Source organism: Rhinopithecus roxellana, chromosome 9 (assembly GCF_007565055.1).
Source record: "Rhinopithecus roxellana isolate Shanxi Qingling chromosome 9, ASM756505v1, whole genome shotgun sequence".
Lineage (NCBI taxonomy): Eukaryota > Metazoa > Chordata > Mammalia > Primates > Cercopithecidae > Rhinopithecus > Rhinopithecus roxellana.
The window spans coordinates 25,172,205-25,198,331 of NC_044557.1; the positions used below are offsets into that span (position 1 = coordinate 25,172,205).

Here is a 26,127-nt window from a genome sequence, read left to right on the forward strand (position 1 = left end):
TTAGTTTTGTATCTTTTTGTATTTAATTTCCCCTTTCAAGATGCCTTGAGTTCTTTCTTTTTAGGAATGATGTTGTGAATAAATTATTTGATAAAATATCTTTACACCTGAGAGTTTATAAGGATAGTTTGAAAATCATGTCTGTAAAATAGGTGGATCTCACCTAAAAATAATATTATATAATTAAAATTAGAATTATTATTGTGTTGCTTATTGACCCTTAAATATAGCAAAATTGCCGAGTCTCATATAGCCAGAGCTTTTACTTAGTATGATATTCATTTCTATATTTACTTTTTTCTAACCTTTATCATACTTTCTTTTACTTATTCAGCATTTCCTCCTTTCCTCCCTCCTTTCTTTTCTTCTTTCCTTCTTTTTTCTTCCTTTCGTATTCCTGGTTCATCTTAGCATGTAATCTTTCTTTATGAAATGGCATACAAATAGGTCTACTGTGCTTACAGTGAAAAGCTTCAAGGCCTCATGTCTTTCCCACTTCTATTTCCAACTCCCAACCTTTTTAGCTGATTCTTTTGGTACTTTACCACTATATCTTGCCATAGTTTACATACATGGCTCCTATTTAATTTTTTGTTTATTTATGTGTTAGTTGTAGGCATTATCTATCAACTCCTCTCTCTGAAAGATGAAAGGTTAGCTCTCTTTCACATTCTTTACTGCCCTTTTTTCTTACCTTGTCCGTGTATTTCTAATCCCCTTTCCTCCTAATATGTTTATGTCATGATTTTGGCTAGATCAGTGTATACGATTTACATAATTATTACTCTGTAAATGCTTTTTATAATCTCTGAGCCATGTAGTATATTATGGCTATTTTTTTCTTACCTATTTGTATTTTTATTGTTAATAACCTAAGAAAAAAATTTTCTATGTCTTCTCGCTAATTCTTCCCTAAAATTTCCCACAAAGGTGTAAACTTACCTCAGTATATTCATAGATATGAGACATTCTATCAATTTTACCCTCTTAAAGATGCAGAGATAATGCATCATGTTTCATCCCACCATCTTTAATGAGAAACTTCCATCTTAGATTAATATTAGAGAATGTTAAGATGCTCTGCAATCAGGTAAGGACACTTGCAACTTCATTATAATGCAAAAGTTTCCTTTAATACAATAAATATTTTGGGGCTCTTTTGTGTCTTGTGTTCATAGAAGTTCAGATAAACCACTTTATTTACTATTTTTTATAGAGAGTGAACAGAAACCTCATTTCTAGTCACCAGTCCTTAATCTGTAAATCAGGCAGGTAGATAATCTATAAATGATGGTCGAAATCACATTAAATTCCATTTTGTGCCAGGAACTTAAGTTAATGAACAAATTACTCTTACAGAAAGGTATAAATGTAAGGTTTTCATTCCGCTAAATATGTTTGTCAAACTGTGTTGTGATTTATTCTCAGTGTGTCATAGCTACCATAGCTTTTGGAATGGGCATTAATAAAGCTGACATCCGCCAAGTCATTCATTATGGTGCTCCTAAGGAAATGGAATCATATTATCAGGAGATTGGTAGAGCTGGTCGTGATGGACTTCAAAGTTCCTGTCACATCCTCTGGGCTCCTGCAGACATTAACTTAAATAGGTAAAAAAGCAAGTTTTTACTCTTGCAGATTTCTTTCTTTCTTTCCATATAAACTTCGAAAGTGTTTGAGGCTATTTCCAGTATTCCAAGTAATTTGTGAGTGCATTTAAAGTAAAAAAAAAAATAAAAAATAAAAAAATAAACCTCCCCAAATTCAGAGGACATGTAGGAAGAACATTTGTGGTAAGAGTTGCCACTTGGAGGAGATGAGCTAATTTCAGCATGCCTTAGTGTGAGGAATTAACTAAATCAGGACAATACTTGGGCCTGTAACAGAGATCCTATGGAATACTTTCCTACCATTGTGCATTAATGAACAAGTTCTTTTCCCCTTCTCAGATCCTGTCAAGTTGCCATGTCTTCAGCCATAGTTACTTCAGCTACCACTGATTTTGTTACTGATTCTTTCTTCCCGTGCTACAGTGGTGATTATTCCAGAGGACTTCTCTCAATCCCTATTTGACTCTTGTTACTATTTGTTTCCTTGGTTAGTTCTGTGAGACCATAACAGTTCTCCTTGACTGTGTGTGAATCATTGTGTTGCACTGTACTCATAGACTGCCATAAATCAATATTAAGTGTTCAATATCTTAAGTACAGGAGAACCATGCTACTTAAGTACTCAACAAGTAGTTTGTTGGCACTTAAGTTCTATGACATTTTTATTGTAAAGGAAAACATTATCTTGCAAAGATTTCAGGGCAGCATTTACCAACTTTGTTCCTTCATCCATAGGAAAAAGAATCTCAGGAGAAAAACCTATACATGGTAACCAATGGGGCTGCCAAGCTGATGAAGTATTTTCAGAGTACACCTTTGTGTAGCTGAATACATTGAGATCTTGAATGGACACATTAGCCCATTTTAGTAAATGATCAGAGAGTGCTTCCCACTACAGTTTTTGTTTTTATGCATTATTAGACAATGTGTTTTTGAGTGTCCACTGTGTTCCATGAACTATGCTATGAGTGGGAGATAGAATAGTAAAGAAAAGCAAAGTACCTGCTTCCACAGAATTCAGTGGGAATGGTAGTTCTTTAGAGAATCACATAACTATGGATACATAGGCTTCATTTTACTGTTCTCCTTTTGTGTTTGAAAATGTCAACAATCAAAAGTTTTTAAAAAAGGAATCATGCAACATATTTAAAATTATAATTGTGTTAAGTGTTATGAAGGAAAATTGTATTGAGTAGTAAGAATATATAATGTTGTGTGGTATTTCCCAAGTTAAAAAGTTCAGATAAGGCTTCCTTGTGGAAGTGATGGTTCAGATCTGAAAGAAGAATAGGAATTAATTAGGTAAAAATGTTTGATGCAAATTTTAAGGTTTTCCTTCTGAGTAGTCGGTAGCTTTTCTTTAATATAGAAGATGACAAAACCATCCTTTTTTTGTACAGAACAATTCTTGTTTTCCTTTAGACAGTTGTATCTGTCAAGCTTCTTATGAACTAATTTAAATAATTGGGATAGAACACAGCTGTACATGTTACTATTAAATATGGAATATATCAAACATAAGTTGATTCCTACCAGTTCTGATTTTATTTGTGTATTTTGTTAAAGATACTGAGGACATTAGTATCCAGTTTTATATTGTGCATTTGAAGGTTCATCAATAAATACAATTCTTGTTTCTCTGGGTCTTAAAAGATATTTTAAATGGTTATCTCATTAAGATTTAACAGGAAGTAACAGTGGTTCAAATCAAATAGTGGTGCCAGAAACCCAGACTTGAATTTTGAGTACAGACAGGTTACCCTTTGCATCAATCCTGAGGAAACTAAAACTACAGGATTAATCAGGATAAGAAAGAATTGAGCAAGGATTCAGGAGGGCTCTGTATCATCCTGGTGACAACTCTTCTAGAAAAAGCTAGAAAGTAAGAATAAATGAAGTTGCTGGTTCTCACCTGGAAAGGTCAGTTACTCAGAAAATTTTTAGAGTCTATCTTATGCCATAATTCTATCACTGAGAGAAGAAACTTGTCCAGTCATCATGTAATCTTCATGTAAATTTACATTTTTAATTGCAGAATTCATACCACAGGCAAAGTCCCAATGTCTGCATTTGTGGTTACCTTAAATAGTCAAACCCCAAAGTTATTGTAATCTTTTTTTAAGAGAGAATAATTTGCAAAATAATCTCGGTCCAATAGATCTTTCACTGGATCCAAATGATTTCTATGAATGGTTTAGAATTTTTCTTATTTTCAAATTGTTTTTATTCTGTGGAATACCGGACTTATTTTTGTAGTCCCAAAAGGAGAATACATATTTATTTATTTATTTGTTTTAAGAGTTATAGTTTTGTTTTCTCAAATTTGCCCTGACACTGATGAGATTAGTTAAATATAGGTCATCTGAACCAAATACAGGGAAGGATCCAGTTCTGAGAGTGTGGGCGTTTGTTTTCTTGTTTTTTTTCTATAGGAGGGAAACGAGGTGAACAAAACAAATAAAATAAAGCAAAAAAGAACTGATCTTTATTCCTTGAGGTAGAAAGAATGAGATTACAGTGGGCCCCCTTATCTGTATTTTCACTTTCTGTTGTTTTAGTTACACCCACATCCAAAATGTTACATAGAAAATTCCAGAAATAATTAAATCAGTTTAATTATTTCTTTTAAAGTTTTAAATCAGTGGTGGTTTTGAGTAGTGTAATGAAATTTTGTGCCATCCCACTCAATCAGCCTCGACTCCCTTAGAATCATCCCTTCGTCCGGTGCTTTCACGTTGTATTTACTCCCTGTCTGTTAGTCACTTGTTGCAGTATTGCAGTGTTTGTGTTCAAGTAACGCTTAATTTACTTAAGAATGGCCCCAAAGCACAAGAGTACTGTGCCTAATTTATAAATTAAACTTTTTCATAGGTATATACATATAGGAAAAAACATAATACGTACAGGATTTGGTACTATTCTGTGGCTTCAGGCATCCACTGGAGGTCTTGGAATGTATCCCTGGTGAATAAGGAGGAACTGTGTATGGTTAACCTAGGAGCTAGAGTCAACAGTTGGAAGAGACTTTGGGGATAATTACATGGAAGGGCATGGTGGCTGGTGGTTTAAGATGACAAGAATGTTTTTGAATAACGGATCATTTGTGTCTTCAGACTTTCCAGAACTCCTTGAGAATTATACAGAGGTATTTAATCAGTCAGAAGGTTGAATAGTCAAATTATTAGTGAGTGAAGTTTGTTTTGATGGGGATTTTACTTATGCTGTCCCTTAGATATTACAAGTAAATCATTGCTTTCTTTTGAAATATCTGAAACCTAGTTAACATGGACTTTTATTTTTTCTTGCAAAGATATGCAAAGCTGTTTGGGAGACTGTCGTCATCTGATATTTGATATTGGTGGGCTCTCCACAGGAGACTAGAAATCAACAGAGTCACGATGAATTATGGCAGCATTGACTTTAAAAAACACAAACACCTCTTTAATGTTATTTAACAATTTTGAATAAATTTGATATCGCAAACAAATCAGTTATAATTGATTGAGAAAGGAATTTAATTCTAATACTTGACTGGTGTCCCGTAATAACCCATAATACTAAGAGACAGTTTTGGAGGGCAAGAAGTCCTGAAGAGCTGATAGAGATAAAGGTCAAATTTGAGCTTCTTTCAGTATTCCTTACATCAATGCTTTTAGTTTCTCATACAAAATAAATTAAAATAAAGAATTACCTTTTTACTGGGAAAAGGTAAAAATTAATAAATTGTAGAAGCCTTGTTTGAAGCCAAAAAGTGTGTGACATGTAAATTGAAGTGAAAATCCTTAGAGTTTATGATACTTTTTCAAAGCAGCTAAAGAATTGATACTTGGACACAGGAAGAATTTTTTCAAAAACAATTTTTATAAAATCGGAAAAATGTTTACCTCTTGTTGGGGGCATTGACTGGAAAGGAATATAACAGAACTTTCTGAGATGCTAGAAATGTGTTTTATCTTGATGGGGTGTGAGTTTTGTAGGTAATGAAAAATAAATAGTAATAAATAAGTAAATAAAAAGTAAGAAAGTTGCCAATACAGTTTTACATATTCCTGTGATGTTTTTAATCAACAGGCACCTCCTTACTGAGATACGTAATGAGAAGTTTCGATTATACAAATTAAAGATGATGGCAAAGATGGAAAAATATCTTCATTCTAGCAGATGTAGGAGACAGTATGTATTATTTATTTTATGCCAATAACATGGATTTATGGATGATGCTCTTTTAAGAAAACAATTTGGCTAAATAATTATCCATATTTTGAAAAAATATTTTGTTGCTGTTATATTGTGTGCTGAATTTTTAAGGCTAACTTCTTTGTGTCTGAATAAACTGAAGTCAAATAATGAGGTCCCAAGTGAATCAATTAATGATGATTTTACCTCATTATTTTCAGGAATGAACTTAACATATATGTTTCTGTTCTTTTTTTTAATTTAAAATTTTGTCTTGGGTAGAATCATCTTGTCTCATTTTGAGGACAAACAAGTACAAAAAGCCTCCTTGGGAATTACGGGAACTGAAAAATGCTGTGATAATTGCAGGTCCAGGTAAAGATTTCTTATTATAGATGGACATTCTAAAAGTCTTTGTTTCTCTTCCTTTTCATGTTTAATTGAATTTTTGTTGAATGATAAGTATTTCAGTTTTTTAAACAAAACAATGAATGTATTTAGATACAAGAGAAAGCAAACAATATTAAAGTACTTTGCTTCAAAAATAGATAAAGCAATAAAATGGTAGCCCTACATCAAAACATATCAATAGTTACATTAAATGTAAATGATCCAAAATATTATTTAAAGGCGTACATTGTAAGAATTGGTTTAAAAACATGACCCTGTTCTATGTGTTGTCCACAAGAAATCCACTATAATTATATAGATAAGTTTAAAAAAGAATGAAACATTATATTCCATGAAAACATAAATCAAAAGGAAGCTGGAGTTGTTACTTTAATATCAGACAATGGAGACTTTGGAGCAAAGAATATTATCAGGATAAAGAATGATGTAAAAGAATCATTTCACCAATGTATCAGTCAGGGTTCACCAGAGAAACAGGACCATCGATATCATATATATACATATATACACACACACACACACATATATATGCTATATATGCGGGGGAGAGGAAGAACAAATGTGGGGAGAGAGGGATAAGGGGACTGATTTTGAAGAATTAGCTCATGAAATTGTGGGGTTTGGCAAGTCTGAAATTTGTAGAGCAGGTCAATAGGCTGGAAACTCAGGCAAGAGGTGATGTTGCAGTCTTGAGGCAGAATTTATTCTCTAGCAAACCTAGTTTTTGCCCTTTATTCCTGCCACTGAGTGGATGAGGCCCACCCACATTATTGACAGTATTCTATACTTAAAGTCAACTGATTGTGAATGTTAATCACGTCTACAAAATATTTTACAGCAACGTCTAGATTAGTGTTTGACCAAACAACTGAGCATCATAGGCTAGCCAAGTTCATGCATAATATTAATCATCACGACCAAGAGGACATCATCCTAAATATATATATATACACACACACACACACACTTATATATGTAGATCTACTTAACAAAAAGACTGACAGAACCAAAAGGAGGAATAGAGAAACCTACAGTTAAATTTGGTGACTTCCAACATCTCTCAATAATCAATAAAACTAACAGACCAAAAAATCAGTAAGAAGATAGAAGCTATGAACAGGACTATCAACATGCTGGATCTCATTGACTTTTATAGAACATTCTACCCAACAGCAGTAGAGTATACATTCTTTTCAAGTGCAGATGCAATATTCATGAACAGGGATCATATTCAGAGTCATAAACCTTAACAAATTTAAGAATCTTGTATTTGTGTATTTTTTCACTAGAATGAAATTAAACTAGAAAGCAATAACAGAAAAATAACAGAAAAGTCTCTAAACCTTAGAAATTAAATAACATACTTCTAAATAAATGGATGAGTCAAAGAAGAAGTCTCAAGGCAAATCAGAAAATGTTTTGAAATGAATGAAATGAAAATACAAAATGGGTGAGATGCAGCTAATGCAATACTGAGAAGGAAATTTATAGTATTAAATACCTATATTATAAACGAAGAAAGGTCTTAAATCAATACCTAAGCTTCCATCTTAAGCAATAAGCAAATAAGAGCAAAATAAATTAAAAGGAAGCAAACAGAAGGAAATAATAAAGAGCATAAGTTAATGAATAGAAAAGCTATAGTCATACCACTGTTCTCCAGCCTGGGTGACTGAGACCCTATGTCAAAAAAAACAAAACAAAACAAAACAAAAAAAAAACCAAGCAGCATGCAGCATTCATTGTCAGTGAATAGAAAATGGAAAAACAATAGAGAAAAATCAAAGAACTCAAAAGCTCATTCTGTGTGAAGATCAACAAAAATGATACGAACTTCTAACAAGACTGACAGAAAGAGAAGAGACACAGAAGACAAAGACCAGGAATGAAAGAGGGAATTTCACTACAGACACCCCCAGGTATTACCAGGGATGATAAGGGAACACTGAAAAACTCAGAACATAACTTTAATAATCTAGATGAAATGGATCAATTTCTTGATAATCTCAAGTTAATTAAACTTACAGTGAATTAGATAACCTACATAGTGTTACAACCATTAGAGGGATTAAATTCTATGTTAAAAATCTCTGAAAATAAAATTCCCTACCCCAGAGAGTTTCAATGACAAATTCTACCAAACATTCAGAAGACAAAATAATACCAATTCTATAGCACGATTCCATTTATATAATACTCTTTGAGACATAAAACTATACTAGAGGGATGAAGAAAAGATCAGTGGTTATCAGAGAGTAGGGGGAGGGAGAAGGTATGATTCCAAAGGATAGTAGAAGGCAGTATTTTGGAGTGATAGATTTGTCGTGCCCTGATTGTGATGGGAGTTAGATGACTCTATGGATGTCTTAAAATTTGTAGAACTTTACACATACATACAACCAATTTGCCTATGTTAATTGAAAAAATAAAATAAAAACAAATTATTTACCTATTTGGGTTAGCTACATACCTAAGTTCAATAGCTGCATTACTATAAGACAAAAGAAGCATTATTAGGGATGGAGTTGTTCTCTGTGTAATGGCAAATAGTTCCTTCACTAAGAAGACAGAATTGTTCTATGCATCTTTGAAACACACACACACACACACACACACACACACACACACACGCACAACCAACGAACAGTAACTTGCCTGGTGCAGTGACTCACACTTGTAGTATTGGTACTTTGGGAGGCTGAGGTGGGAGGATCACTTGAGACCAGGATTTTTGAGACCAGTCTGAGCAAAAAAGCGAGACTGTGTCTCTACAAAAATAAAAAATAAAATAAAATAAAATTAGCTAGGCATAGTGTCATGTCATGTGCCTCTAGTCCCAGCTACTCTGGAGGCTGAGGTGGAAAGATCGCTTGAGCCTGGAAGGTCAAGACTGCAGTTGCAGTGAGCTGTGATGGCACCACTATGCTCCAAGCTGGGGATCAGAGTAAGACTCTGTCTCACATAAAAAAATAAATGAATAATAATAAAAAAAAACTTGTCTGGGTGTGGTGGCTCACACCTGTAGTTCCAGCACTTTGGAAGGCCGAGGCAGGAGGATTGCTTGAACCCAAGACTTTGAGAACAGCCTGGGCAACATAGCATGACCCCATCTCTTTAAAAAAAAAAAAAACAACTTAAAAATCCAGCAAATACATAAAGCACAAAACTGACAGAAGAGGTGGAGAAATCAAAAAATCCACCATCAAAGTGGAAGAATTTGATATAATTAAAGTGCTGGAACTACAGGTGTGAGCCACCACACCCAGACAAGTTTTTTTTTTAGTTATTGTTAGGGTAAACAATCCAAAGATTAGTACACTATAGAAAATTTGGCCAACATAGTAACAAGTTTGATTTATCGGATACATAGTATATAGAGCCCTAGACCATATATAGCAACTATAGCAGCTATAGCAACTATAGCAGTGTGTCTCAAGTGTTTTTACTTCATGAAGCACATAGCAAATGATATGTGTATGTAGCACACTGAGCTAATTGTCAGAGTTCAGTTTCTGTCCAGAACCCTAAGATCTGGAGTGATTAACCTTTCAGCACACTTACAACTCACTTGTTTGTAAGCACACTGATTGAGAAGCCTGAAAGACTTCCCTCCTTAAACATGCATGAAATTTTTCTAAAAACTTATGTATTGGGCTGGGCACAGTGTCTCACGCCTGTAATCCCAGCACTTTGGGAGGCCGAGGTGGGCGGATCACGAGGTCAGGAGATCGAGACCATCCTGGCTAACACGGTGAAACCCCGTCTCTACTAAAAATGCAAAAAATTAGCCAGGCGTGGTGGCGGGTGCGTGTAGTCCCAGCTACTCGGGAGGCTGAGGCAGGAGAATCGCTTGAACCCAGGAGGTGGAGGTTGCAGTGAGTGATTGGGCCACTGCACTCCAGCCTGGAAACAGAGCAACACTCTGTCTCAAAAAAAAGGAAAACAAAAAAAACTGGTAAGAGGGACCAGTGGCTCACACCTGTCATTCCAGCTCTTTGGGAGACTTAGGAGAGAGGATCAGTTGAGGCCAGGAGTTCAAGACCAGTCTGGGCAATATAATGAGACCCCATCTCTACAAAATTTTAACAACAACAACAAAAAATCTGGTAAGAGGCAGCATGAACAGTACTTTGTGGGAGTTTGATAGCTTGAAATACCCATAATAGAAAAGAAAATTTATCAGCTAAGCATCTCACTAAAGAGATTAGAAAAGGAGAATAAACCTAAGCATAGTTTTTTTCCCAAACATTATTGTATCTGGATATTGAATGCATTCTTATTGCTATTTCAAAGATACTTACCCTAAGGAAAGCAATTGAATTAGGTAGTTGAACTCTATAGTAGATTTTCTTTAATGAGTCCTTTTGTTCTCAACCTACTTAAATAATTCTCATTTGAATTTATGATAATTTAAGATCTACCCAAAGGGTGACTTAGGAATTTAACTTCTAAATCTATTAAATGAAAGGTTTGTAGTATTTGTGTCATATTTTAGTCATTAGCGTTTAACAATTTATAGCATAGGATTTGGGTTTTTTTTTTTTTTCATTTTAAACAAGAAGTTTATTTAAACAAAACACTTGACTAAGGGAAAACTATCTTGGAATTATTACTAGAGTAATTTATTTCTACTTAAAGACAGATTGCCCCACACGTAACAGCTACATAAAAATGGTTGTAAAATTGTCCTTGGTTTTACAATGATTAATGAAAAACATTAAAATTCTCCAATTGAACAAGGTATGCAAAGATTTTTATATTGTTTTTTGCTAAAACCGTGACAGCAAAATAACATCCTGGAGTATAAAGGTAAGAGCTGAATGAGCAGGCCACTAGGGGACAAAGGGAGTCTTTTCACAGAACCAATACTTCTTTTCCCCACCCCATCTCCATTCGAAGTCAATCTAAACATACTATTATCTATTTAGTTTAAAAAGAAAAAAAGCAAAGCAATGTATGCTTGTGGACATACACCAGATACTTTATGTGCAATAAAAGAAGGAGGAAGGGGGAAATGAAAGAATAGAGAAAACTCTATGTAGTCAGGATGTGGTGGAACCAAATTGCAACTTTCTTTTTTTTTCCTTTTTTTTTTTTTTTGAGAGGGAGTTTTGCTCTTGTCACCCAGGCTGGAGTGTAGTAGTGTGATCTTGGCTCACTGCAACCTCCACCTGTCAGGTTTAAGCCATTCTCCTGCCTCAGCCTCCCAAGTAGCTGGGATTACAGGTGCATGCCACCATGCCTGGCTAATTTTTGTATTTTTAGTAGAGATGGGGTTTCACCATGTTGACCAGGCTGGTCTCAAGCGCCTGACCCCAAAGTGATCCACCCACCTCAGCTTCCCAAAATGCTGGGATTACAGGCATGAGCCACCACGCCGGGCCAAATTACAGCTTTCTAATTGAGACTGTATTCTTGGTCTGGAAGAGCAGAGTTCTGCAGTAAAGTAGCCCGTCCCTCTTTTAGTAGACATTTCCATGTCTGCTGCTGGAACACATCAGTTTTATCTTAAGCCTCACTTCCAAATGTGCAGATGTATCTGGTTTGTTGATTGGCTGCCTGTCAAATTGAAACCTGATCTGCCTCATTGACAAACCCTGTCCCTCACAATAGGCTTTCATTGGTTTACTAAGTGGTGCCTGGCCCTTCATCTCAAACTGCACCACAGTGCCATCCTGCTCCACCACCTTCAAATGAACATTATCCTTGTTCTCAGTCTTGACTCTTTCCTTGGGCTTTTTGTGGACCCTGGTGAGTGTGGCAGTCTCCTCAGCTGCTGCTTCACAAAAGAGGTACCAGGTCTGCCCCGAATGAGTGAGCCCCTGAACAGAACCAGGAGTGGCAGAAGAGGCAGCAACTGAGATGTGTTTTTTCTAAGCTGAAAGCCTTTTTGTTTGTTTATTTGCAACAAATATTTTTTTGCAACACACCTTTAACACTAAAGGCCAATATTTATATAATTGGTCAAGTAAGTGGAGCTGTTCTAGCTATAAATACAGCAACTCTGCTTGCTTGTACTGTTATTAACATTATTCCTTTCTGTGGTCTGAGGTACCTCCCATGAAACTTGCTTCTAGGGCACTAGGATTGAGAACCATCAACATAACATATCTGTTACGCTACAATAGTTTATTGTTCATATTTTTGATATTTACATACTCTGGTATAATGAACTTTATTCATAGCTTCTGAAGCAGTTGGCGCATTTGAGATATTTTTTACTTGGCTAATTGTTATGCTAAATCTTTTGATTTCTAAAGATACATGCTTTGGCTAAGCTTTCTTCATATGTTATTATTTTTATTTAGATTGGGTCATTGCTATTCCATGGATGACTCAGAGGATACATCCTGGGACTTTGGTCCACAAGCATTTCAGCTTTTGTCTGCTGTGGATATCTTAGGGGGAAAATTTGGAATTGGGCTTCCAATTTTATTTCTCCGAGGATCTGTAAGTATACCGGTGAATTCCCTTCATAGGTTTTCTTTTGCTTCTATTACACTTTTCTTCAGAGGTTTGCAGTATTATGATTGTGGCTTTGACTTCAGATGGGTTACTAGGAACTCAGAATCTTACTAAGTTCCCGTTAAACACTACATTTGTTACTTTGGATAAAACCCGTGTATATGGCATCTTCTGCTGTTTTCATGTTCCAAGCCTATGTTCAGCTCTGCAGCTCAGTCTAGAAGCATTGTGTTAGTTTATCACATTGCATTTGTGTGAATCCCTGGACTAGTCTTGCTTAGGATAATTAGGAAAAGTTAACTTTCATTGTGTCAAGGGACAGGTAAAACAAAATTGTCCTTTTGTCCAGAAAACTATTAAATTCTTCAAGGAAAACTTTAGTTATAGGGATTATTTTGTAAATGTCTGATTTCAATAACAATATTTGGGACATATTTATTTTTCCTTCTGTTTCCTATCAGAAGTATTCAAAGTTATAAGAAAATAGTGGTTTTTGCCTTTACTAATGAATAAATAATCAGGTAAATTCAGCTACTTTTTTTTGGAGTGATTGATGTTCCAGTATTCTCCTAAACAGCCACAGGTACAAATGTGAATAAGATAGGACCCTTGCAGTCCAAGAGCTTGTTCTGTAGTCCTTTTCTTTATATCATTTTTCCCCCTGATTTAGAAGTATCTTAAAGCAAAGCTAAGTATTACGCACTGATATTGGCTGAATAAATCAAGAGCGAGAGATAGGATACTTTGCAAATATGCATACTTATTAAAATATACTTTAGACATTAAAATTCTCATTTCTAGTGTAGAATAGGTAAGCATTTATTTGTGAAATACTCGAATGGTTCGTGTAAATACTTTCTGAGTTTGTATTTTTAAAAAGGAACATACTTCTTAAATTAGTTGTGAAATATTTTTAATGAAATATATTGAAAACTTCTGTTGATTTTTCATGTACTGATGTTTTTAGATTCTAAATGGAGTTTAACATTTTGTTTGTAAATCACAAGTTGGATTAGAAATTTAATAGTAGAAGTGTTGCCTAAGAAACTATTTTAGGTGCTGTGAGTGAAACTGTTATAACAAGAATTTTAGTTGTAAGGGACAGCTTAAATATAATTGAGATCTATGAAAATGTATTCTGTCTCTATCACCTTCAAAACCTTTGTATCTCAGTTGAATGTATAATTTATAAAAATTATTCTTGTTTTAATTTGCTATAATCCAGCCATATCCAGTATCAACAAATAAGTCTAAGTAGGCTCCTTGACAAACTTGAACTGGCCACAAGAGAGATCAGATTTCACCTATTAAAAAAACAAATCAGACCACTTACACCGACAGTCTCTTCTGGGAGTCCTCAAATTAAGAAGTTTATCCTTTGTGAAATATTATAGTACCCTTGCTAGATAAAAGTAAAACTTTTCTAAAAGTACCACTTAATGAAAATCTGTAGACACTAAATGCAATGAAAATAAGGCAATTTTTTTTTCTCCCCATTTCAGTGATCTTGGTATCCTGGGATATTGTTTTTAAAATTATCATTATAATTCCTTTGAGAATTTAGTAAAATGTTCCCTTTAACCAACTTAGGAAAAATTAATATCTTTGTATGTGATTTTGATCTGTAAAATAAACATTTTAAACTGGGAATAATTGGAGTTTAAAGAGATTAAATATATAGCATATAGTAGCAGCATATAATTATCTCTCTCTTTTTTTTTAATTTTTTAATTTTTTTTTTTGAGATGGAGTCTTGCTCTGTCGCCAGGCTGGAGTGCAGTGGCACGATCTTGACTCACTGCATGCTCCACCTCCCGGGTTCACACCATTCTCCTGCCTCAGCCTCCCAAGTAGCTGGGACTACAGGCACCCACCACCATACCTGGCTAATTTTTTTGTATTTTTAGTAGAGACGGGGTTTCACTGTGTTAGCCAGGATGGTCTCAATCTCCTGACTTTGTGATCTGCACACCTCGGCCTCCCAAAGTGCTGGGATTACAGGCATGAGCCACCGTGCCCAGTTGTATAATTCTGTCTTACACAAGATTTTTTCTAAATAGTATAAACAGTTATGTGACCTATCTAGGAGTTTGTGAATAGAGTTTAGAATTTTGTTTTTAAGCTGCAAGTTTGATTAGAAATGAAACAGTAAAGGTATTACTTAAGGAACTTTGTTTTAGCTGTCTAAACAACTTACTATATAAATTTGTTTAAACATTCTGTATAAATATGTGATAAGATATACAATGACCTTAATTTTATAGATTAGAAAATAAAACCACACTCATTAATTTGCATAACTGAGAGATTAAGTGAAACTTCTTTTCTGATCACATTAGCAGGATGCTAAATCTTGTCGTGGCACTAGAATTAGACGGTAGTTTTGATGATACATGATTTGACTATAGACGTTTGTTGAAAACTATTGGTAGTTTTAATCACTCTTGTAATTTTCAAACTATCTAACGGGAGAGGATTATCCATCCTGTTTTCTAGACAAGCTATTTTACCTGAATGAAATATATTCCTAGAGATAATTATCACTATCTTTTGGTTTTATTTTGCACATAGAATTATAGTTCACAATGACTTTCTGAAGCCCTGAAGTTGCAGCTATGAGCTTCTTTGGCCTGTAGTGACTGGGAAAAAGCACCCCTGCCCTGCCCTCCCTGTCACCCAAAAAAGTTAAAGTGTTTTTAACAAAGCTATGGACTTTTTGTAGTTTAAGAACTTAGGAGTTGCCCAGGGTGGAATGCAGTGGTGTGATCATAGCTTGCTGCAGCCTTGAACTCCTGGGTTCAAGCAATCCTCCCACCTCAGCCTCCAGAGTAGTTGGGACCACAGGTGCCACCACACCCACCTGTTTTTTTTATTTTTTGATTTTTTTTGTAGGTATGGGGTCTCCCCCTGTTGCCCTGCCTGTTTCAAACTCCTGGGCTCAAGTGATCCCTCTACCCTTGGCCTCCCAAAGCACTGAGAGTCACTGTACCAGGCTGAGTTTAAAATTTCTTGAGTTGGAGTTTATGGCTATTTTTTCCACTAGTTATTAAACATGTATTTTTGTAAAAGGCACTGTATTGCATTTTGTGGGGGGATTCAAAGCTAAATTAGATGAGTCGCCTCGTCTAGTGTGGAAGGTGTTACTTAAGAAGAAATAAGTGTAATGTAGCAGAGAACCAGATAAGGGACATGTGAATAGATATAAATGTTATTGAAGTTCTGAAGAGAGAGGGTGTTTAGAGGAGTACTTGTGAAGGTATCACTAGAACTTCCTATTTTTGTGGAATATATGGTAGATTTTGGTGTGATACTGTCTATTTGGACATTCATTCAGAGAAGGAATGAGGGAAGAAGGGTGGAGAAGAATGTGGCATTCTTCACAGTACAGAAAGCAGTTGTGACTTTTAAAGAGGTTAATATGGAGAAGTGGCAAGTCTTCTTTTTCTCTCCTCTCTCTTTCTTTTCTCTTTTCTCCTCTTCTCTCCTCTCCTCTCCTCTCACCTCACCTCACCTCACTTCTCTTTTTTCTTCTTTTTTTTCTGTCAGATACTGGTGTAAAGACTTCGCTTTTACCAGAAACTGATATGTTGGGTCAGGTACCCTGGCCAGTCAGTTCTCTTTATTCTAACACTCACCGATCAATTAGATTTCCACATTCCATGATATGTCAGTTTTGGTGACCCTTATTTTTCCACCTGGTTTATAAAGGGAAAGAATGAGATATGTCACCCAGGCTCTGGAGTACAGTGGCGTGATCATAGGTCACAGCAGCCTTAAAGTTTCCAGTTCAAGCGATCCTACCTCCTTGGCTTCCCGAGTACGTGGGACTACAGGTGCATGCCACCATGCCCAACTAACTTTTTTGTAGAGACAGGGTCTCCCTATGTTTCCCAGGCTGGTCTTGAAACTCTGGCCTCAAGTGATCTGCCCACCTTGGCTTCCCGAGGTATTAGGATTACAGGCGTTAGTCACTGTGCCTGGCCTGAAAATTTCTCTTTTTGAGATGCCATCCCACAGAAGTATACCTGCTTAGAGCTAACACTGGCAAAAAGACTATTTAACCCTATTGCCTGATTTTACTGTAGTTGAGACTGAATTAAAGTAAAAGCTGAATGACCTGCCCTAGGTCATACTGTTACTTTGTGCCAGAGTCAGGATGAGCAAATGACTTTCCTGCCTGCTAGTCTAGTGTCTTTTCTATGTGTTGTGCTGTAACATGCAGTTTTAAATTTGTATTGTTATGCCCACTGGACATGGTGGCTCACACCTGTAATTTCAGCACTTTGGGAAGCCGAGGTGGGAGGATTGCTCGAGACCAGGAGTTCAAGATGAGCCTGGGCAACACAGCGAGACTCCATCTCTACAAAAAAAATTTAAAAAGCCAAGTGGTGATGTGTGCATGTAGTCATCCTTGTGGGAGGATTGAGGTGGGAGGATTGATTGAATCTAGGAATTCAGGACTGCAGTGAGCCATGATTACACCACTGCACTCCAGCCTGGGTGACAGAGCAATACCCTATCTCGAATGAATGAATGAATGAATGCCCAAATCCCTAGGCTGTGTTCTGTATAGCAGCTTTCTCATCGTAGGCAGTTTTTACTCTATCAGTGGACAACCTACAAAATTAACTACAACACTTAAGCAATTAACAGAGGAGGCCTTGTTCAGAGTGAGAAATCATTAAGCATTTGTTGTTGAAAATTCTTACTGTATTATGTTTTAATTATTATTATTTTTTTAAATGTTACTTGTTTTAGTTTGGATTCCTAGTTGAAAATGGAATATGATTCCTTTAAAACAAAGATACTATGTTTTAAAGCGAAGGTATATCATCCTTTTCATGGTGATTGCCATGGAAACAAGACAATGTAAATTTATTCACGTAGTACACAGTTTTCATAGTTATTGATCATGAGGGGAAGGGACAGTTAATCCCTGCTGATCAGATAAAACCTCATTGTTTCATCCTAATATATGGGTTTTTAATGCTTAGGAAAGGAAAAGCCAGAAGAGTAATTTTTAGTGTTTAGAGAGCTAGTGATTCTAGTTAGGGAACTTAATACCTTTGGTGTTATTAGTTTGCAAGGAATAGAATCTCCTACTACAGAGGTAACCCCTAGCAGATGTAGAGTACCATTACCAAGTGTTCCAGGGAAGGAAACCTGACTAGATACCAAGTCATGCTTTTTACTCTTAGATTAAGAAATTCAGGTTGAGTTAAAGGATCAGCTGTTAACTAATAAAAAGCAGATTAATATTACTGAGCCAGGCTTTGTCCTGGTTATGGACTTAATCTTCACAGTATCCTCAAGAGATAAAAATGAATACATATGCATATTAGATGAGAAAATAAAAGATAAGTAATTTGCCAGAGCTATGGCTTGAATGCAGGTAATGTAGCTCAAGAGCCCCCACATGTATGTATATTGGGTGTGGGGGGCGGTACATGTGAGTGCTTGTGCATGCATGTGGTATAATAAGAAAAAATTAGCTTTTATGCCTGTAATCCCAGCACTTTGGGAGACCGAGGCATGAGGATCTCTCAAGCCCAGGAGTTCAAGACCAGTCTAGGCCACATAGCGAGACCCCATCTCTACAAAAAAAATTTAAAAAATATTAGTGGGCATCGTGGAATACATCTGTAGTCTCAGCTACTTGGGATGCTGAGGTGGGAGGATCCTTGAGTCCAGGAGATTGAGGCTACGGTGAGCTATGATGACACATCTGCACTCAAGCTTGGGTGACAAAGAGAGACCCTGTCTCAAAAAAAAAAAAAAATTAGAACTAGTCATCTGGAGGCCTATGTTCTAGTCCTAGCTTTAGTATAGGTACACAGTGAGACAGACTACCATTTAACGTCTTTGAACCTCTGATAATTTGTTAACAATATGGGTAAAAATGACAAGATTGGTCAAAGAGCTCCAGCATTCCCTCCAGCTCTGAAATTCTATGATGTTTTATCTTATTTTACTTATAAAAATAAATTATATTATATATATTTAAAGTATACAATATAATGTTACAGGTTACCTATATATAGTAAAATGATTACTATAATGAAACTAACATATCCATCATCTTATATTGTTAACCATTTTTTTGTTTTTGTGGCAAAAGCAGCTGAAATCTACTCATTTAGCAGGAATCCCAAATACAGTACATTTGTATTAACTGTAATTCTCATGTCATACATTCGATCTCTAGACTTGTTTATGCTACATATGTTTGACTTTTAAACATTCTACTCAAATCAACCCTAAGTCAGGGTTAGCACAGACCGGACTTGTTAACAAGGAAGAAGGTGCCAGATTGTACCTGGGTGTTTATATTTCTCTAAATCTTGTTCTGGTCATATTTTAATAAATAGAATCATCAGGACACTAAAATTCATTCCTTAGCTATTAAAAAAGTCTATTCTATTTTTATTGTTAAGATTTAGGAGAGCATGGTACAGATTCTCTTAACTATGCCTATCAGAAGCCTATGTTTTAAATCTAATATATAGGCACTGCTCTATTTGTCTCTGTTGAGAACTTACCCTGCTTTACCTAATTTCATCCTAGCTTCCTTTTTGTGAAAGATCACCCTTATTTAGCCTATTTTTTGGCAAATCTGTACCTTAGAAATAGTAGTAAATGACATAAACATGTTAATATTTATGATGTGATTTATTTTTGTTTTCATTCATATACTTGGAAAGATTCTCAGATATTAAAGCAATGTATGTTTACATTTAAGTATGTCGTTCTTGTTCTGTTTTAGAAGGCTTGTATTCGCATTTTTAACATTCCAAAAGATAAACCTGTAATCATAATGTTTTCATCAGTTCAGTATAACCAGTATGTTTGTAATAGCCCTATAGTTGCCTTAGTTAAGTTTGCTGCAACTCATTTTATATATTCTTTTAATTTTGATCCCTGGATTTTTAATTGACTATTAAACCTTCTTTAGGGTATATATGAAATGTAAAAATGTTGAGTTATAGTCTGCCTTTTTCTAAAATTTTAGATTGCATTTTTATATAGAAATTTAAATTGCTCATAATCATTCTAGTGAATTTAAGCAGAAAGGTATTTATTACTCGGTATTAAATGGCTTATAATATTGTTGACAAGGTTCCACTGTAAAATAGTTCACCAAGGAAACCGTGGCCTCTTCTGTGATCAAGAAGCCATCTGTCGACTTGGGAAGCTTCCACTACAGCACTTAACCCCAAACTGCATTGAGTAGGAAGCTGTAATAATCAGGAAGGTCCTACCTTTGCATGCTCTGCAAACCAGCATGAACCTGCTATAATTTGTAACCACAAAATGGTGCCTGTTGATACTTAGGAAGCATGTCATTGTGTGCTGGGTTCTTTGCTTATACTTTCTTATAAAAATTAAATACCTCCACAATCATGCATGCCAGCAGAAACAGCAGAGGAATAGCCTTGGCCTCACTTCCTGCTTATACTTGTCATGCAAATATACAGAACCCAGAACCCTAGCTGAAAGGGAGTTTGAGAACTAGTATTTGTACTGTCTCAGATTCTGCATTGGAAGAATTCATAGTGGATGGAAGGTAGAATGACCCTTGAATTACAGTCAGCCACATTCACCACAAATAACATTAAATAAGAGTAATTTTCCATAAAGTTCTATGTTTGTATACTTCCTTTGGTTTTTTTGTTTTTGTTTTTGAGACAGAGTCTCACTCTGTTGCTCAGTCTGGAGTGCAGTGGTGTCATCATAGCTCACTGCAGTCTTGATCTCCTGAGCTCAAATGATTCTCCTGCCTCAGCTCCTGCTTCAGCCTCCTGAGTACCTGGGACAACAGGTACACACCACCACACTTTGCTAATTTTTTATTTTTTATTTTTTGTAGAGATAGGGGACTCACTGTGTTGCCCAGGATGCTCTTGAACTCCTGAGCTTAAGTGATCCTCCCAAAGTGTTGGGATTATAGGCATGAACCACTGTGCCTGGCCCATAAACTTGTATATATATATATTTAAAAGTAGTATTTAAATGTAGGATGAATGAAAGAGGCAGTAAGAGGACAAAGTGAATGAAAAAGTACTTTTATAGGGAGTGAAAGCTAGAGTGGTCTCTCTGTTAGAGGAAAACAGAATTGCATATGACAGACTAGCTTTCTTAACATTTCTAGAACTTGATGGCTGTGAAGAGCCTCCCATAGGAAGTCTCCCTTCACTTAGGAAAACATACGTCAAAACCATCAGCTATTTAGCATGCACCTGCTTTTCCTGGTCTATCTCAGTGAAGCAGCTAAATTATAAATGATTAAGTAAACTTTACAGTGTATCATATGCGAAAGCACAGTAAAAACAAAAATGCATTGGAAGCTGTGAGTTGTTGCACTGTACTCATGGATGAGTAGCTATTGGTTTGCATTGCTTTTTTTTGTTTGTTTGTTTGGTTTTTGAGATGGAGTCTTGCTCTGCCACCCAGGCTGGAGTGCAGTGGCGTGATCTTGGCTCACTGCAAGCTCCACCTCCCAGATTCATGCCGTCCTCCTGCCTCAGCCTCCTGAGCAGCTGGGACTACAGGCTCCTGCCACTACACCCAGCTACTTTTTTGTATTTTTAGTAGAGACGGGGTTTCACCATGTTAGCCAGGATGGTCTCGATCTCCTGACCTTGTGATCCGCCCGCCTTGGCCTCCCAAAGTGCTGGAATTACAGGCATGACACATTGCATTTTATGTAATTCTCATGGTTCTAGTCTCGAACTGTAGGATTTTGATCACTGTTTCAAACAATAACATGAGTTTGCTAAGAGGTCTAAATAACAAAAGCTAAGTGTTCCAAACACATATCCAAACCTATACACTGGGAAATGCATCTGAATTATATGTGAAATTTCCTCCCATTATTTAAGACACAAAAGGAACATTATTTTGATAATGTATTTATTTGTGAGTTGAGTGTTCAGAATGAGCACGGTGGGTATAACATTTTTGTATGTTTTTAAAGTTGAAATTTAGTGTAAATCCAAAGAATCAATAGACAAGTCTGTGTTTTACTTAACCTGTATGTTTAAATTAGCATTTTTAGATACTGATTTTATTTTAATTTCAGAATTCTCAGCGTCTTGCAGATCAATATCGCAGGCACAGTTTGTTTGGCACTGGCAAGGATCAAACAGAGAGTTGGTGGAAGGCTTTTTCCCGTCAGCTCATCATTGAGGGATTCTTGGTAGAAGTTTCTGGGTTTAACAAATTTATAAAGATTTGCACCCTTACGAAAAAGGTAAACAGTATAGGAGTCTGCCTGTTCGACTTAATTTTGTTTCCCACTCTGTATAAAAAGATCCTTTTTGCTTTTAATAGGGTAGAGATTGGCTTCGTAAAGCTAATAAAGAATCTCAGAGCCTCATCCTTCAAGCTAATGAAGAATTGTGTCCAAAGAAGTTTCTTCTGCCTAGGTTCATTTTTCAGTTTTTTTCTTGTAACTTCTGGGTTTTTTGTTGCTATTTATATGATTCAAATTACACCAGTTTATAGGCCTCTCACAAGTAAAATGAATTACCTGTTTGTTTTTGTATGCCTGTTTTAGTCAGTTTGGGGGAAGGGATCTGTGAGGAAAGGATAAGTCATAGAGCACTTTTCTTTTTTAAGAGACGGGGTCTCTCTGTGTCTCTCAAGCTGGAGTGCAGTGGTGCGATCATAGCTCACTGCAGCCTCGATCTCTTGGGCCCAAGTAATCCTCAGCCACCTGAGTAGCCAGGACTATAGACATGCACTACTATGCCCAGCTAATATATTTTAATTTTTTGTATAGAGACAGGGTCTTCTTGTGCTTCCTAGGCTGATCTTGAACTCCTGAGCTCAAGTGATCCTCCTACCTCAGCCTCCCAAACTACTGGGATTGCAGTCATGATCCACTGCTCCCAGCCAGAACACTTTCTTGGTTGATAGGAGTAGCTGACCATGGTATTTAGAAAGCTTCTTTCTCATTGATTAAAGAAGCAGTATTGAAATCATTGCTGAGGAATCCATATATTGTATTTACTTCTCACATGTAGAAGTGGAAAGGGAGGGAATACATTTGTTGCTTACTTTTTTATACCTTTACATGCATTGATCACTTGTGAGTTTTCTCTTTCAAACTTTTTAAAGCTTCTAGAGCTTTTTCTGGAAAAAAGTGCGTTTTAAAAATCGCCGGTTCTAAAAGGGTAATATCTTATTCATCTTTCTGAGAGTGGAGTATGATGATTCATGAATTAGATACTTGCATCTTAACATTTGAGATAATTTAATTTTATTATTTTTCAGCTCGAGAACTGTATCTTCAGGCACCAAAGAGCATTCTTATAATCAAGTACCAGTTGAATTAACTGCAGAGAAGAAGGTTTGTTTTAAATAAATTGTTCCTATATATTTCATTCTTTATTGATTCAACTTCTATTTAAAATTTTATATTTTAATTCCCTTCCAATTAAAGAGAAAATTGCATATATAACAAAACATAAAATTTGGCAAGAGAAGTGATGTGAACAGACTAAAATATGTGGTATATAATTTCTGGGGCTAATAAAGAATTGGAAGTATTTGAGAAAGGAATTTATTTGGGTTCTTTTAAACCTATGTTCTAACTCATTTGGGTTAGAGTGTTCACACGTTATAATACTTACAGTTGATCAAAAAATAAGCCTGATTCCTAAGTGTTCTTATTAAAGCTACACACACACACACATACATTCTCTCTCTCTTTCTGTGTCACACATACACACACACACACTTAAACTCACATACTTTCTTGCTTTTTTTGATCTAAGATCTTAGATAACTATTACAGATTAAATACTAATCCAGTGGCAGACTTCAGCTGATCAGAACACTGGAATAATAGGCAAGTATAGTGAATTACATTTTCTGGTGAACCTTTTCTGCTTTATTGAAGTATGCAGAATGTAATTGAATTGTTTTTATAACTTTGGCACTTGCTATATCTTAGAGCATTCTTTTGATGATTTATTTTCTATAGTTTTGGGAGGGATAAGACATTGGATTGTGTTTCTAACTACCTTTAGAACTTTAGAAACGGATAATTTAGGAGGTTATTCTCAGGTGATTTATTTGATGGCTTGATTATGCAAAGAAAAAATTGTGATTGTGAGATTTTTGTTTCTTATTTTCTTCACATTTAAAAGGTTTTTGAAACTTCTTTTTTTAATGGACCTTTATATGTTTAAATGCAGTCTAACTTGGAGAAGTTATATTCTTACAAACCATGTGATAAGGTTTCTTCTGGGAGTAACATTTCTAAAAAAAGGTACAGAGTTCCATATTTCTATGTTCTATACTTACTTTATGAGTACTTTTTTTCTAAAGAGAAAGGACTGTCAGATGTTGGGCTATTTCATTGGCAAAAGGAAGTTAAATTTAAAAATAAGCCTTTCAGTATTAGAATGATCAAAGTGAGCTACAAAATAATAATGCTAATTTAATAGCTAACACTTCTTGGATATTACTGTTTGTCAGGCATTATGTTAAATGCTGAGAGCTTTATATGTGATATCTCATTTAATTCCTACAAGAGCCTAACAGCTGTTATTATTTATCGCCATTTTATAGTTGAAGATACCAAGGGTTAGGAAGTTGACTAACTTGTTCAAGAGCTTACAGCTAATGGCCGAACTGGCTTTCAAATCTATATTTGCCTACCTCTAGCATCAGGACACTATTTTTATTTGTGTGAAATATATACAGGCCTACTTTGTTTTATTGTGCCTTGCTTTATTGTGACTTGCAGGTATTGCATTTCTTATAAATTGAAGGTTTGTGGCAACCCTGCGCCAAACAGATCGTGTTAGCCCCATTTTCCAACAGCGTGTCCTGTTGTCATGTCTTTGTGTTATGTTTTGGTAGTTGTTGCAATATTTCTAACATTTTCATTATTATATCATATCTATTATAGTGATCTATGATTGGTGATCTTTGATGTTACTATTTTAATTGTCCTGGGGTACTATTAACCATGCCCACATAAGGCAGCAAACTTAGTAAGTGTTATATGAGTTCTGACTGCTGCATTGACTGGCCATTCACCATTTCTCTCCCTCTCCTTGGGCTTCCCTGTTCCCTGAGATACAACAAAATTGAAATTAGGCCAATTAATAACTCTGTAATAGTCTCTAAGTGTTTGTTTGTTTGTTTGTTTGTTTTCTCAAGACTGAGTCTCACTCTGCCGTTCAGGCTGGAGTGCAGCGGCGCATTGTCAGCTCACTGCAACCTCCACCTCCCGGGTTCAAGCGATTCTCCTGTCTCAGCTTCCTGAGTAGCTGGGACTACAGATGCTTGCCACCATGCCTGGCTAATTTTTGCATTTTTAGTAGAGATGGGGTTTTGCCATGTTGGCCAGACTGGTCTTAAAATCCTGACCTCAAGTGATCCCCCGCCTTGGCCTCCCGAAGTGCTGGGATTACAGGTGTGAGTCGCTGCACCTGGCCCATCTCTAAGTGTTTAAGTGAAAGGAAGATTCACATGTCTCTCACTTTAAATCAAAAGCTAAAAATGATTAAGCTTAGTGAGGAAGCCATTTTAAAAACTGAGATAGGCCAAAAGCTAGGCCTCTTGCACCCAGTAGTTTCCAAAGGCAAAAGATCCTGAGGGAAATTAAAAATGGTACCCCAGTCAATACACCAATGATAGGAAAGCAAAGCAACCTTTTTGCTGATATGGAGACAGTTTTAGTGGTCTTTATAGGAGATCAAACCAGCCACAACATTCCCTTGAGCCAAAGCCTAATCCAGACCAAAGCCCTAACTCTCTTCAATTCTCTGAAAACTGAGAGAGGTGAGGAAGCTGCAGAATAAAAGTTTGAGGCCAGCAGAGGTTGGTTCATGAGGTTTAAGGAAAGAAGCCATCTCCATAACATAAAAGTGCAAAGTGAAACAGCAAGTGCTGGTATAGAAGCTGTAGCAAGTTATCCAGAAGATCTAGCTAAGATCGTCGATGAAGGTACCTGCACTTACAGACTTTGAATGTAGACCAAATACTTTCTACCAGAAGAAGAAGCTGTCTAGTACTTTCATAGCTCGAGAGAAGTCAGTGCCTGGCTTCAAAGCTTCAAAGGACAAGCTGACTGTCTTGTTAGAGGCTGATACAGCTGGTGACTTTAAGTCGAAGCCAATGCTCATTTAGCATTCTGAAAATCCTAAGGCCCTTAAGAATTATGCTATGTCTACTCTGCCTGTGCTACATACATGTAACAACAAAGTCTTGATGATACCTCTTTAAAGCATGGCTTACTGAATACTTTAAGCCCATTGTTGAAACCTGCTTAGACAAAAGATTCCTTTCAAAGTATTACTGCTCATTGACAACACTTAGACACCAAGAGCCGCAATGGAGACATACAAGGAGATTAATGTTGTCTTCATGCCTGCTAACTCAACATCCATTCTGTAGCTCATGGATCAAGAAGTATATTAACTTTTCAAGTATTGTTATTGAAGAAATA

General features: G+C 36.0%; 1 protein-coding gene across 5 annotated transcripts in view; it reads left to right on the forward strand.

Moving 5' to 3' along the window:
• WRN (WRN RecQ like helicase) overlaps nt 1-26,127 on the forward strand; it is a 140,799-nt gene that overhangs the window by 86,213 nt on the left and 28,459 nt on the right. For 4 of the 5 annotated variants that reach the window (XM_030938104.1, XM_010370865.2, XM_010370864.2 and 1 more), the window contains exons 21-28: nt 1,429-1,610; nt 5,682-5,783; nt 6,069-6,161; nt 12,506-12,647; nt 21,742-21,912; nt 21,993-22,087; nt 22,938-23,013; nt 23,864-23,937. In XM_030938104.1, the coding sequence (XP_030793964.1) occupies nt 1,429-1,610; nt 5,682-5,783; nt 6,069-6,161; nt 12,506-12,647; nt 21,742-21,912; nt 21,993-22,087; nt 22,938-23,013; nt 23,864-23,937 (935 nt within the window). The remainder of the gene's footprint in view (nt 1-1,428; nt 1,611-5,681; nt 5,784-6,068; nt 6,162-12,505; nt 12,648-21,741; nt 21,913-21,992; nt 22,088-22,937; nt 23,014-23,863; nt 23,938-26,127) is intronic. The other variant, XM_030938105.1, reaches the window with a different exon arrangement.